This window comes from Tachypleus tridentatus, chromosome 13, assembly GCF_004210375.1.
Source record: "Tachypleus tridentatus isolate NWPU-2018 chromosome 13, ASM421037v1, whole genome shotgun sequence".
NCBI classification, from domain to species: Eukaryota; Metazoa; Arthropoda; class Merostomata; order Xiphosura; family Limulidae; genus Tachypleus; species Tachypleus tridentatus.
In genome coordinates, this window is record NC_134837.1 from 123,866,023 (window position 1) to 123,879,333 (window position 13,311).

Here is a 13,311-nt window from a genome sequence, read left to right on the forward strand (position 1 = left end):
CTTCACCACTAATATTCATAAAATAAAAAAACATTCAACGGAACTTACATAAACTGGTTTGCTAATCATATAATCCACCACAAACTACGCACTCTAAAAAACGTAACTCAATGTTTTATTAATGTTAAGTAGTTTTTTAGTAAAGTAGTTGTTTATTTATCTTTGGATTGTTTTTTGTTTACCCATTCATATATGATCTGTAAAATTCACGTGGAGTGGTATTTACATGAATAAGTAACTACTATCAGTTCTAGAATTTAAATTCATTCTGGAATTGTTGATTTAAATACTAAAACGTTCTTTACTGTAAAAATTTATGCACTTGGTAATTATCGTAACAGTCATAGAAAAGTCGTGCCTGTTCTGAAAAATATTCTTAATTATTGTAGAAGCTGTAAATGTAATTAACGTATGCTTTCTAAATAAGTTTGGCTTGTTTCGCATTTCGCGCTACCCGTCCCTGATTTAGTAGTGTTAGTCTAGAGGGAAAGCAGCTAGTCATCATTACCCACGGCCAACTCTTGCGTTACTTTTCTTATTAACGAATGATGGGATTGCCCGTCATATTATAACATCCACAAGGCTGAACGGACGAGCATGATTGGTGTGATCTGGATTCGAACTCGCGACCCTTCGATTACGAGTGGAGTGCTTTAACCACCTAGCAATCCCGGACCGAATAAGTAAATACACTCAAAACATTTTTTTTTTTTTGCTGTATTTTCTTTCGATTGTCAATGCGTCACCTTGGGCTTTTTCTGTTTCATTTCATGATTATATTAATCCCTAAAAATGCATCTGATAAAAGTACGGTTCATAAAAATCACAGATGGCTCCATTGTTTACGTACAGCTGAAAACCCTTACAAACCACGTTTGCCAGTGGATTCTGAAACAGCTGAAAATATTAACTTACGTTGCATGAGGAAGAACATTGGAGTATTGGTAAAAGTTTTAAAAATATATTCACTTCATAATCTGGCTTGGTGCTTTCAGGTAAGGCCTGAACTTACATACGTTTAAACGTTGTATGTATTGTTTGATATATATGTATATATATATACATATACAAATGCCTGCTTTTCTATCTGCCTTAACGTCTGTTATACACCTATCTGTCTGTTCTATCTATTATCCAATACATCTATCTGTCGTTTTATCTAGATATTTAATTTAATTTTGAGTTTTCTTAATGATTATAAGTATTTCTTCATTACAAGTTACAGTTTTAGCAGTGAGTAAAAATATTACTAAAACAGGTACAACGTTTCACTAACTGGGACGATCTCTCTCCAGAACAAGAGGTTTGTGTTTTTTCCATTTAAATTAATATTTAACGATCCAACAATATATTTAAATCAAAGAATCGCAAAATTGTTTTTTGTTTGTTTTGTTTTTTTAATCTCGCATAAAGCTACTCGATGGCTATTTGCGCTAGCCGTCCCTAATTTAGCAGTGTAAGACTAGAGGGAAGGCAGCTAGTCATCACCACCAACCGCCAACTCTTGGTCTAATCTTTTACCAACGAATAGTGGGATTGACATTATAAGACCCCCACGACTGAAAGGGCGAGGATGTTTGGTGCGACCACGATTCGAACCCGCGACCCTCAGATTACGAGTCGAGTGCCTTAACCCACTTGGCGATGCCGGGCCCGAATCGCAAGTGGTTAGTTATTCATGTTCATATGAACCTACGTGAATTTACAGATTATTTGTTTATGAAGAAACTGAATAAATAATCAAAATTGAATAAATATTAAACTGTGGGATATATTACACAAAAGATGTTCATAATATTAGGTTAGTGTGATGAAATAACGACCAAACACATACAGACATGTACCTAGCTATTCGTTAACTGTAGCGTTGTTTTAATTTTATTAATAAGACTTCTCTGATGTTTATTCTGTTAATATCAGGTTACTTTTTTGTATGGTGATATTTTGTTCAGAAAAAACGGGGTGTTTTTGTTCATACGTTCATGGACTTATGTAAAACACTGGACAACTGTCACATTTTATTTCTTAAAGGCTTCCTGGTTGTATGGGTTCAATATATAGTTTTCTTAAAGTGTTTAATTTTTATTCCAGGTGTGAAAATGAATCTAGTCGTTATATTAAGGTTATATTTATGTGCTGGTATTTTCCTTATTTTGGATACAGGTATGTTAATATATCATGTCTATGGGATAGTACAAGTGATAAGTTTTCTTGTTTTATGGAGTATTTTATAGTTTATTTGTTAAACATGTCTTTCCTGTGCTGATTAAATTCATTAATAGTTTAAATAACTACTTTAGTAAAGAACTAGTTAACGTTAATAAAACATTGAGTTAAGAGTGTAACTTCTTTCTGTGGTACAAATATTGTGTGTTAAATTTAAGATTTTTAGAGTGCCTAGCTTCAGGTGGATCACATGATTAGAAAACAAATTCATGAAGGTTCCACTGCGTGTTCTTTTGTTCTACGAATATCAGTGGTGAAGCCTTGGGGGGAGAGAATCGTGTCATGTTAACGTTCAAAATGTATCGTGTAGTTATTTTTTATTTTCCACTGTGAATTGTACGACTTTAAGTGTTCAATAAAATTTGTTTGTTCATTTTAACAAGTTAAGATAAAAAGCAAATCAACAACAACAAAAACACGCCATCAAGATATCTAAGCCAAAATGTTGGCTTATCTATATATGGAAGTGTCTATGGCATGTTATTCTATATGATGTAAGACAAGAGTGGTCAAAATACCTGATAATATATTTTCCATGGTAAGTCTAGGTGACTGAAATAAGTACAAATCTGTATTGAAAACAGATAAATGTGAATAGTTATAACAGTTTTATCAGGTGTTACTGTTTTATTTTGATTCTATTGTTGGTGTATTGTGAAATAATTTATAATAATAAGTTGTGTTCTCCAATGGCAAAGGGTTTGAGGGAAACAGGTTTGCGTTATCAGAACTGGACATAGTGTCGCTGCTGTCAGATTTACCTTTCTGTCTGTCTATCTATTTATTCGTCTTCTCGATTAGACGGCGGTGACTTTATAATTTTTCAATGCTAAAATCTAGAATTATATTCCCCTGTGTTGTCACAGCAGATAGCCGAACGCGACTTTGCTCTAAAACGAACAAAATCTGTCTGTAAGTCTTTAACTGTCTATCTATCTATCTAGTTATCAATATTTTCCCGTAAACTGATATATTCTTTTATTTTTGAGTACATCAAACAAAATCAGGAAAGAATGTTTTCAAACAGTGTGATCAAATTTATAATATTCGCTCCTAACCATTACACAAAAACAGTTCAGTTTTTATGGCAAGGAAAATACTTACTTCTAAAATAACGGGTAAAATTGAACATTTAACGATAATTAACACTTTATAATTGAACCAGAGTATCAGAACTTTTTTAAAGTCATAATTTTTCTGGAAAAATAGCAAACTTTATATGATTACTAATATATTTATTATTGAAACAAAATAACTAAAAATCCTAAATATTCTAGTTTACAAACAAGGGAATTCTGGTGTAGTCTGATTATTAACATGCCCAAAATTTCAACCTATGGTTCCACGTTCCCGCCACGATTGTCACAGTTGTATTACGATAAAAGTAAAGCCATAGTTTTACTGGATTGTGTGTTTTATTATAGCAAAACCATATCTTGCTATCTGCTGAACCCACCGAGAAGAATCGAAGCCTGTTGGAAATCCGTTGACTTAACGCTGTACTAGAGGGGGCAGTCTCACGGATAGCTATTCGTTTAGACAAGGGTACTGAAAAAACTGGCGGTGGGTGTTGTTCATTTGATGTCCTTCTTACGGTTCAGAATTATAGTCAGCTATGCACAGACACCTCCGTGTCTAGCGTTTTGTGTAAAAATATTGAATTTTAAGCAATATTTAGGAATATTTACAATTAAAAACTATGTAATTACAACTGTACTTGTACAGAAAACAACCTAATATTAACGATATTCATTGTTGTGAAATAACCAAATGTTAAAATTATTCAGTAAATTTATTTGTTTGGATTTGAGTCAACGCATTACAATTAGGCATCTGTGCTCTGTTAAATAACTTGAATATGTACATTATTTTTTCAGTAATTTTCATTCACCGTCTAGCCCTACGCAGAATATGGAAATTCGGCCGTATATTTCTGTATTTGGATGCTTTCTGATCCATTTTGGACTTGGTACATTTCCTACCTTCGGTAACTTAAATCCATACTTAACATCGTACCTGAGAAACCGAGTTGACGGAACAGTAACTTATGGAAAAGTCAGCTGGGTATTGTATACGTTTTACCTTGGTATATCTTTCGTACATTTTGGAGGATGGTTAGGTCTTCAGGTTGGACGACGTAAAGCCATGATCTTTGGCTTGTCCTGCTTCATGTAAGATACCCATAACTCCCTTGGATTTTAAACTAAAAATATTGTAAAACAGAGACTAAATCTACTTTTGTCTTGGTATCTGACGTGGAATATTAATAAGAATATATTCTGTGGAAAATCAATTGGAAGGTTTACAAAGACACAACATTAAAAGTGAAGACGCTTTTCAGTTTGATAAACTGTTAAATTCTTATGTTAATAAACTTTATTTTAATACAGTTTCGTGCGTTGAATTCAAAAATATATATATTTCATTGCATAAATTATAAGAAATAACTGAAATTAACACCTGAGTTCGGAAATATAATGCATAATTTTCTTAAAAAGATATTCGTTTTCTGCATCTAGGAAGCGAAGTAAAATCACAGAGATAAAAATCTATCATAAAATTATTGTAGTGGTCCCCGCCGGTATACAGTATATCCGTTTACGTGAAGTTCATCTTTGACAAATTTGGTACTTGTGTATTCTTTGGCCACCAACATGTAATCAAAATTTTCTGTTTTTAGAAGTTTCTTTCTAATAGCAAAGTCACATTGGACTATCTGCTATGTCAACTGAGGGGAACCGAACTGCTGATTCTAGCGTTTTAAATCCCAAGACTTACCACTGTACCAGCGGGAAACTTGTAAGAAGGAGTGTTCATTTTTATCAGGTTCCCTTTCTCATTGAATGTGATTCACTACAAATGTTTATTGTTTGTTTGTTTATTGACTACTCCATATAGTCGGTCAAAAAGAAATTTGTTGCTCATTTGGTGTTTTATCCTTTATTGGGGATAATTTTGAAGGACTGCAAAAAATATACCCATTGTTCTTGGAACTTGAAATGTGTCCATAACCATTGTAAAATAATTTCAGTTTTAATTTGTAAACCTATAAAAAACAAGAATAATCGTCCTTTTTCAGTACTGTCTTTCTGTTTTCTATTCAAAGAAATACATGTTATTTTTAATTCAGCGCATGAAATTGTGTAAGAATAGCGACAATGTATTTGATACATATATTTCGCTTATTTTCTCAGGTAAGTTTTCGGTATTAGGTTTTTTATTTTCGATTTATATTTCCTGATTTACACACGTAAATGCCGAATCTAACTACTCTCTCGAACATTTTAGGATTATAAAGCACTTTTATAACAGTTAATTTTTTTTTTTTTTATTTTCAACGCCAGAGGGGCTATCTCTTCAACGTATTGGAGCATAAAGGCGGGCCTAACAGCTACAATTTTCACGTTTGGTGCACTTCACGTTTTGGGCCTAGGGTGTGCTTATGGCCAACTAATAGTCACTGCAATGGAGGTAGAAGAGTATTTAATTTGTATATAGCAATATATAACTATTTGAATTTAGAAATAAAAACCTATGTATGATGCACAGATTTATTTTAAATTCACAAGGGACTTTACGCATAGGAGTTTTTGTTTGTTTCATACTTGTAACTTTGTCTAACTATTTTGAAACATTAACATTGTTTAGGTGTTCCTGATTAAAATATTATCCAAATTTAATTTTCGCTAAAGAGTGCAGAAGCGATGACGTCACACATTTCCCATACTTCTAAACAAACAACAAGTATTGGTGAAATAGCACGGAAATCGCTGTTTATTTTCAATTAAAGTCAATCAGTAGGGGAGAAAAATCTCTATCAGTCAGATGTGAAGAGTTTTCAGAACGCAGAAAGTATTCTAAAAGGCGCTGTGCATGCAGATATGAAGAAGAAGACATTTACTATTACGGTCGGTAATAGGTGTATTATTTTAGGCGAAAATATCACGTTCATTGTCCAGAAGAAATTGTTTTAGGTAGGTATATTATTTTAAGCTAAACCGATAAATGTCGTGTTCATTGTCCAGAACAAGTTGTTCTAGGTGTGCTATCTGATAAGTATCTTATTTCATGTGTATATTTAGATTCCATATTGTATGATGTGAATAGTGATTTTCAATACAAAAATGCAGATGAAACAAACTACCCAATTAAACGATAACAGACAAATCCACAATACATAACTATAAGAAAGAAGATAATATTTACTATTATTGTTTTTAATAACACTAATGTTAATTTTTATAACTACACTGAATAACATTACGAGGAAGAAAATAACTTTTACTGCGATAACCCCAAAATAATGTATTCATCAAATACAAAATTATTGCTTTTTGAAAATGTTTTCAAAATTAACGTATTATATTCCATATTTATTACTCCTTGAGATAAAACTAAACTTATTAAATACATTACATTTTTTTTAATTTGTTCTGAATAATGTATGAAAGATATTTGTATTTCATAACTGGTCCCCAGTGGCACAACGGCATGCCTGGATGACTTTCAACGCCAGAAATTGAGCTTCCATGCGTGTGGCTGGCAGAGTACACAGTTGTTTGTGTAGTCTTGTGCTTAAATTAAAACAAACAAATTAACTCAATAATTTATTCATAAACTGAAGATATTGCTAATATATCACCAAAACGTGCAATTGTTTTAGTTATTCGAGAATTAATAAAGACGTTAAATTAAGACCTCTGATGGAACATCAATTCATTTGTTTGGTATTATTATTGCATTAGATTCTTCATGAAGAGAGTGAAGGTAAGAAACTCATAGATAAGTTAGGTGACGACTGCCATATATGCGTTTGTAATGATACACTGTATTATTAACCTAGACCTAAATTTTTAATCTTTTGTTTATTCTTTGGGAACCTAAAAATAATGAGTTTTTTGCTCTGACTGTTGACTGCTGTTGTACGCGATGACGACATTACTTTCAATACGTTTCCCTATGAAGCCGACAACGTGTAGTTTTTTTCACAACGAGCGAGCATGTTGATATGGTAACTTGAAGTCACATTTCGAGTCTTTTATAGGATCATATATGTATAAGATTTATTATCATTAACTCTTTCAAGTATGATTATTATGTCTGCAGTGACGTAGGCCTATACAGACTGATACGAATTCTTTTGTCAGTATTAACCGCTTGCTCTTTTTAATGTTTTTAAATTTTATATTCAGTGGTTTCCAGAGAAGAAAAGCACAGTAATAGGTATACTTACCTCAGGATATGCTGCTGCTCCTCTTTTAATGAACTATGTACAGACGTTTTTCGTTAACCCTAACAACCTGGCGCCTGCGTCTGATGGGTAAGATTGTCAGAAAAAAAATAACAGAGAATTTTGTAGAACTTTTTATACTGCTCGCTGTGTTTTTGTAAGCTATGTTCTCGATGTGGCAATTTTCTTCTTTACAAGAGATACCAACTGATTATGGATCTCGCAAAAGGTACAGAACGTTAATAAAACGAATACTACCAGAATTGTAATACATAGAAGGCTCAACAGAAGGCATGACCTGGAGCCTGTGTCTGATGGGTAAGACTGTCAGAAAAAAAATGACGGAGAGAATTTTGTAGGGTTTTTTAAAACCTACAACACATAAAATGGCCAAAGCAAGATCAAAGAACAAATTAATTAATATTTTATACTTATAGAGACTGGGTATCTTTCAGAGTGGGAGAGGGGGCGCTGTGTGTTTCATATTAAAAGGAGTTTACATATAGATTACACACTATAAAATATTTATAATGATTATATAACAATTTTGTGTTTGCTATTTTTTATGATGGTAATGATGGAACTTGATTATTAATAATATTTGGGACACTCGCCTGAAAACACAGATGAAAGTTTGCAAGACAGTAATACTATAATTATTAGGTGTGAGTGTGTGGGGTGTTGAATCTGATTTTGAAACTTTCATGATAACTTTTAATTATTTTTAATACCACGAATAATGTAAGGAACTTCCAGGAAAAAAAATTACATGTTATTTTAATTGAGATGTTCATATTTTTCCTTCTGATTGGTAGTTTCGTATGTTTCTTCACACTAATGTAGCTACATATTTTCTGAATGGTTGATTTATACATCCTTTCTCGCCGAACGTATTTATGTTTTTTAATTGGTCAGCTCATATATTTTCTTCGACTAATATATTCTTTTATATGTTACATCAACTAGTTTTCACATTTTGTCTTCAATACATTTATATGTGTTTCAGATACTTCGATGATCCTGATGTTTTAGACGCAATCCCTTCAGTGTTTTTGTTGATGGCAGGAGTACACGGCTGTTTTTTATTTGTGGGTTTGTTACTCTACAGTGAACCAAAGTCTCGTGAAGTTGAGGTAGGAAACAGTTAGTGTTAGATTGGTTTGTTCTGTGAAAGAAAGCCTAACTCGGCTACATGTTTTATTTATTACGGAAAATCTAACTCCTGATTTTAATCTTTCAACTCCATGAATTCCATGCGGTCTCACCGAAGGACTCTGTAGTCAGTACAAATAAATAACTTACTGTTAGTGCTTTTGTTTTCTTTCAATGTGAAGAAAACCACAGTTCATTTTTATTGTGTTTCACAAATTCATCAGTAACTAATGAAATAAAATAAACTCGTAGTTGTTGTTAACAATTAGTGAAAGGAAAACAGTTTGTAATTTAGCGATCGTAAGTTAGCGTTTAAAACCTTGTTCTGGAAAGTTTAAAAGTTTAGTTTAGATATCAGTTGTTGGTGTTAACAGCTAAAACCTTGTTCAGGAAAGTTTAATTTAGATATCAGTTGTTAGTGTTAACAAGTAACACCTTGTTTGGGATAGTTTGCGTCTTTCTTTATAAATTTATTGTCAATGTTTTTACAGGTGTTTGTGCATATAACTGTAATTTGGGCTTGTTGCAGTAAATAATGAATCCATATATCAGATCTATTTTTAATCGATCAAAAGTTTGATGAAATTAAAATTTACAATCGATCAAAAGTTTGGTGAAATTAAACTTTATAGTTATAGAACTCAGATGAACCTGATGCTCTCTACCTAAAAAAATCAAACCAAACTGTCAACAATGTTTCACTGTTTCTAACTTGGACCAGAAAGGACTAGATAACACTGTGGACATCAAGGAAGTGACCAATGAGAACTCACCAGGACCCGAATTGGTTGAGTCTAAAGACCTTGCAGTAACCCCACAAGAAGCCCTCAAGACCAAACAGTTCTATCTGCTAGTTATAACGGCTGTCTGTTCTTTTCACTCAGTAACATTCGTGAACACATTCTACAAAGTATGTGACATCACATTTAATATTATTTAATAATAAAGTAAACTGGCGTTATGGGGCCAGTGACGGATAAGGTTATTAAGGACTTTTAATTCTGTTACCTCCTGAACATTACGTTTTCATAATTCGGTCCTACATTAAGGTTTTATGACAACAGCTATAACTGTCTGAGATGAAAGTAAACGGATAAAGTGAATTATTAAATAAACAATCTCAACTGAGTTTATCATTTACATTTTCGTCAATCAATAGAGTGCAGATTGATTTAAATTAAAATATAATAACTGTAGAATATGTAATGATATTTTAAAATTTTATTTTCATGTATATATATATATGTGTGTGTGTGTGTATATATATATGTGTGTGTATATATATATATATATATATTTCTAGGTATTTGGTCAATCATTCATTCACGATGATACGTTTCTCGCTTCTGTTGGTTCTGTGTCCTCAGCGTTTCACGCACTTAGTAGAGGCTTGATAGGCGTAATTCAACAAAAAACTTCTTACAAGGTGTGTTTATGTTTATAGTATTAAAAATATTAATTGTTTCATGTTTTTAGGGAACAAGCAGAATATCTATTTTTAAAATATTTTGTAACCTATATAAATAAATACATTTATTATTATATAAAATAAAATAGCCAGAATCTTTTACGTGTAGACTTTTGGCGTCACTTCTAACGTGTTTGTTGGTAAAGTCAAAGCTACACAATGAGTTATGTATTCCTCTCACTAATTGCTCGTATCGAGACCCAGTTTTTACATTGATAAGTCTAATTTACGATGAGCCATTGAAAACTTTCTAATGTGGATATCTACTGCATCCCTGTGGTACACGAAATAAACCACTTCAAAAACAATGTCCTAGAAGAAATAACAAAAGTAAAGCTTCACATTCTGTTAAAAAATATGAATATAACAAATACAAATTAAAAACTAAGATAAGATATAGTTTAAAATAAAAACATCATTAATAACTAGCTCAGATATAAAGGTCTTTATCCCCTTAATAATTTAATTATTAAATTCTTCAATAAAGTATTCAAGGGCCATCAGGGTGAGTTGTCCCTAATTTTAAAGTTATAGTTGTTTTGAATTAAGCACAAAGCTACACAATGGGCTATCTGTGCGCTGCCCACCACGGGTATCGAAACCCGGATTTTAGCGTGTAAGTCCGCAGACATACCGCTGAGCCACTGGGGGGCTAAAGTATTAGACTGGAAAGAAAGCAGTTACTTTACACCACCTACCGGAAAATATTTGCCTTATCTTTTAACAATGAAAAGGGAAATTGATTGAAACACCTTCACGAGAGAAAAAACGAGCATGTTCGGTGATACAATTTGCACCTGCTATTTGCATACTAAGAGTAGACTGATCTACTTACCAGATTTATCCGAATAGTGGTACATATAATGAAAACAATCTGATGAACTAACGTTATTATATAACTCATAATAATAATAATAAGTTGTCGTATAATTTTATTAATTGGTATACAGTATCATGTTAGTCTAGTGAATGCTATTATTTGTGATTGTAATTTCTTGTTTATCTTCAAAATTAACATAATTTGTTGTATTTGATTGACGAATAAATGCATTTTAAGTTTAGAATTTTTATTTTATTTTGCAGTCAACTGTTTTAATTTTGTTCGGAATGAAGACGGTGTTATTATTCACGTTGATCGCGTCATCTACTGGGGGTAAAGCGATGTTTCTAATATGGGTTTCTGTTTTGTACGCCACCTTTCCAATCTGTTTTGTTTGTATCCCAGCTGTTAATGCCGAGGTGTTTGGAATGAAGTACACCGTTGTTATCTATGGAATGATTCTATTTATGGCGGTAAGACCGTGGGAGCTAGAGTGATAGAATAAGTTCTTAACTAAGCCTAAACCACTGCAGAACACGTATATGAGTTGATGTCCTTTTAATAAAAAAAATCTTAAGATATTTGTTCGCTATTTTTAGTCATGACATATTTATCACGAAATCCATTACAAGCTGTTTTTACAGTGAGTTATCAAAGAGCATTTTATTAGAATAATAATAATAAGTATAATTAATTTAACATTCTAATCACAGAAATGCTGAAGCCCTTTGCTAGTACAGCGGTAAGTCTATGAACTTACAGCGCTAAAATTAAAGGTTCGATTCTCATCGGTGGGCTCCGAAAATAGCCCAATGTGGCTTTGCTGTTCGATAACACATACGCAAATAAAGTTTTTTTCCTTTAATTAATAAGGAAAAACGGGTGGACATTTCTCTATTAAAATATTTTCTCATTTGAATCAAAAGTTTATTGTTATTATCTTTGCTAGATTCAACTGGATTAGTGAACTATCAGGATATGGTAGCTGAAAGAGCGAAATATTAGATTAATAATGTTACGTTCTGGATGTATAGGTCGTGGTTTTATTTACATTAATAAAAGGATCGAAAACTGAATAGGAATCGAGATATTTTATTTCCAGTTACGACTCGTCTAATTTTCTCATTTTACGCGAAATATAAAACATTTATGTTCGACAAATTGTTTTCACTGTTTTACTTTGGTTGATAATAAATGTTGTTGTTTTTTGTGTCTCAAACTAGGGTGCGTCAAGTATCGTGTGGCCTGTCATCTTTACTGAATTAATCCCAATTTTGGATGGTTTGGAATGTTTTGTATAATGGCAGTTTTCACTTCTTTTGGTGGGTAGTTTATTGTTACATACATTATAACTTACTATTCTTCCTTACTGAAATTTTACTACCAGAAGTAAAAAAAAAATCATTTGGAATGAAGCTGACACGTGTTGTGCTTTAAATAATATTTAATGGTTAGAAATTTTAATAAAACACGAATTCGGCATATGTTAATCCTGTTTGTTTTATAGTACTTCATAATTTCGGACTTGAGAAGGTGTAGTGAAATATACTTGATGTGGTTTTCGGTTTCCAGGTATCCTTGTTACCATTTTGTTTCCAGAAACTACCCAACAGCAAACGGAAACATCGAAAGCACGAGATAACGAGGAAAGACGTAACTATGGAAGTGCTGCTTTTAAAGAATATTAAACATTTGTTCTGAAATAAATAACGTACCTCCTCCCCAGGGGCTGTCTGGAATTTCACTTGTTGTATTCAGCTTTGTTAACTCGACGTTCTTTCATTACACGTTTCATCGCGGATCTTTACGGGTTATATTTTGGCACAGATAGCTTAGTCTCTTTGCACCATTAAACACCGACCCAACGTTCATTACAGTAAATTTTATTGACTGAAATATTCAGAGTGTTAAACGTAATTACCAGCTAGATATATACAACACACGCTGACAAGAATCATCATAATGTCTCAGATATACTGTACCGTCACACAATATAGAATCAAATATACACATGAAATAACATACTTATCAAATAGCACACCCAGAACAACCTGTTCTGGACAATGAAAGCGATAATTATCAGTTTAGCCTAAAAGAATATCATTATTACTGACCGTAATATTAAATGTCTTGTTCTTCATATCTAACTGGTAGAGATTTTTCTCCTCTACTGATTGATTTTGATTGAAAATAAGTAGTGATTGCGACGCTGTTTCACCAATAAACAGCGTTTGTTTAGTGCCATGGAAAATGTGTGACGTCATCGCTTCTACACACTTCAGCGAAAGTTAAGTTTGTATAATATTTTAATCAGGAACACCTGAACAATGACAATGTTTCAAAATAGTTAGACAAGGTTACAAGTATAAAACAAACAAAAACACCCATGCATAAAGTCTCTTGTGATTTTTAAAT

The 13,311-nt window shown here is 32.4% G+C and overlaps 1 protein-coding gene across 4 annotated transcripts; it reads left to right on the plus strand.

Annotated features, from left to right (window-relative positions):
* Positions 1-902: 902 nt before the first annotated feature.
* Positions 903-13,030, plus strand: LOC143238995 (apicoplast pyruvate carrier 1-like). Of its 4 annotated transcripts, none has more exons than XM_076479697.1 (11): positions 903-995; positions 3,651-3,789; positions 4,125-4,397; positions 5,571-5,697; positions 7,419-7,546; positions 8,463-8,589; positions 9,330-9,518; positions 9,912-10,034; positions 11,160-11,369; positions 12,120-12,218; positions 12,469-13,024. In XM_076479697.1, the coding sequence occupies exons 3-10, from the start codon at positions 4,138-4,140 to the stop codon at positions 12,195-12,197; spliced, it is 1,242 nt and encodes a 413-aa protein (XP_076335812.1). In that variant the 5' UTR covers positions 903-995; positions 3,651-3,789; positions 4,125-4,137; the 3' UTR covers positions 12,198-12,218; positions 12,469-13,024. The 4 variants fall into 4 exon arrangements, with proteins under 4 accessions (XP_076335812.1, XP_076335810.1, XP_076335813.1 ...); XM_076479695.1 differs by having other exon boundaries at positions 4,104-4,397; positions 12,469-13,021; XM_076479696.1 differs by lacking the exon at positions 903-995 and adding an exon at positions 1,213-1,303 and having other exon boundaries at positions 4,104-4,397; positions 12,469-13,021.
* The last annotated feature ends 281 nt before the right edge of the window (positions 13,031-13,311 follow it).

Excerpts from the sequence above, each read along its gene's own strand:
- LOC143238995 (XM_076479697.1), top strand. The coding sequence starts at position 4,138 with ATGGAAATTCGGCCGTATATTTCTGTATTTGGATGCTTTCTGATCCAT. Across the intron at positions 4,398-5,570 it reads TTTGGCTTGTCCTGCTTCAT|AGGGGCTATCTCTTCAACGT; the intron begins GTAAGATACCCA and ends TTTCAACGCCAG. Across the intron at positions 11,370-12,119 it reads GAATGATTCTATTTATGGCG|GGTGCGTCAAGTATCGTGTG; the intron begins GTAAGACCGTGG and ends GTCTCAAACTAG.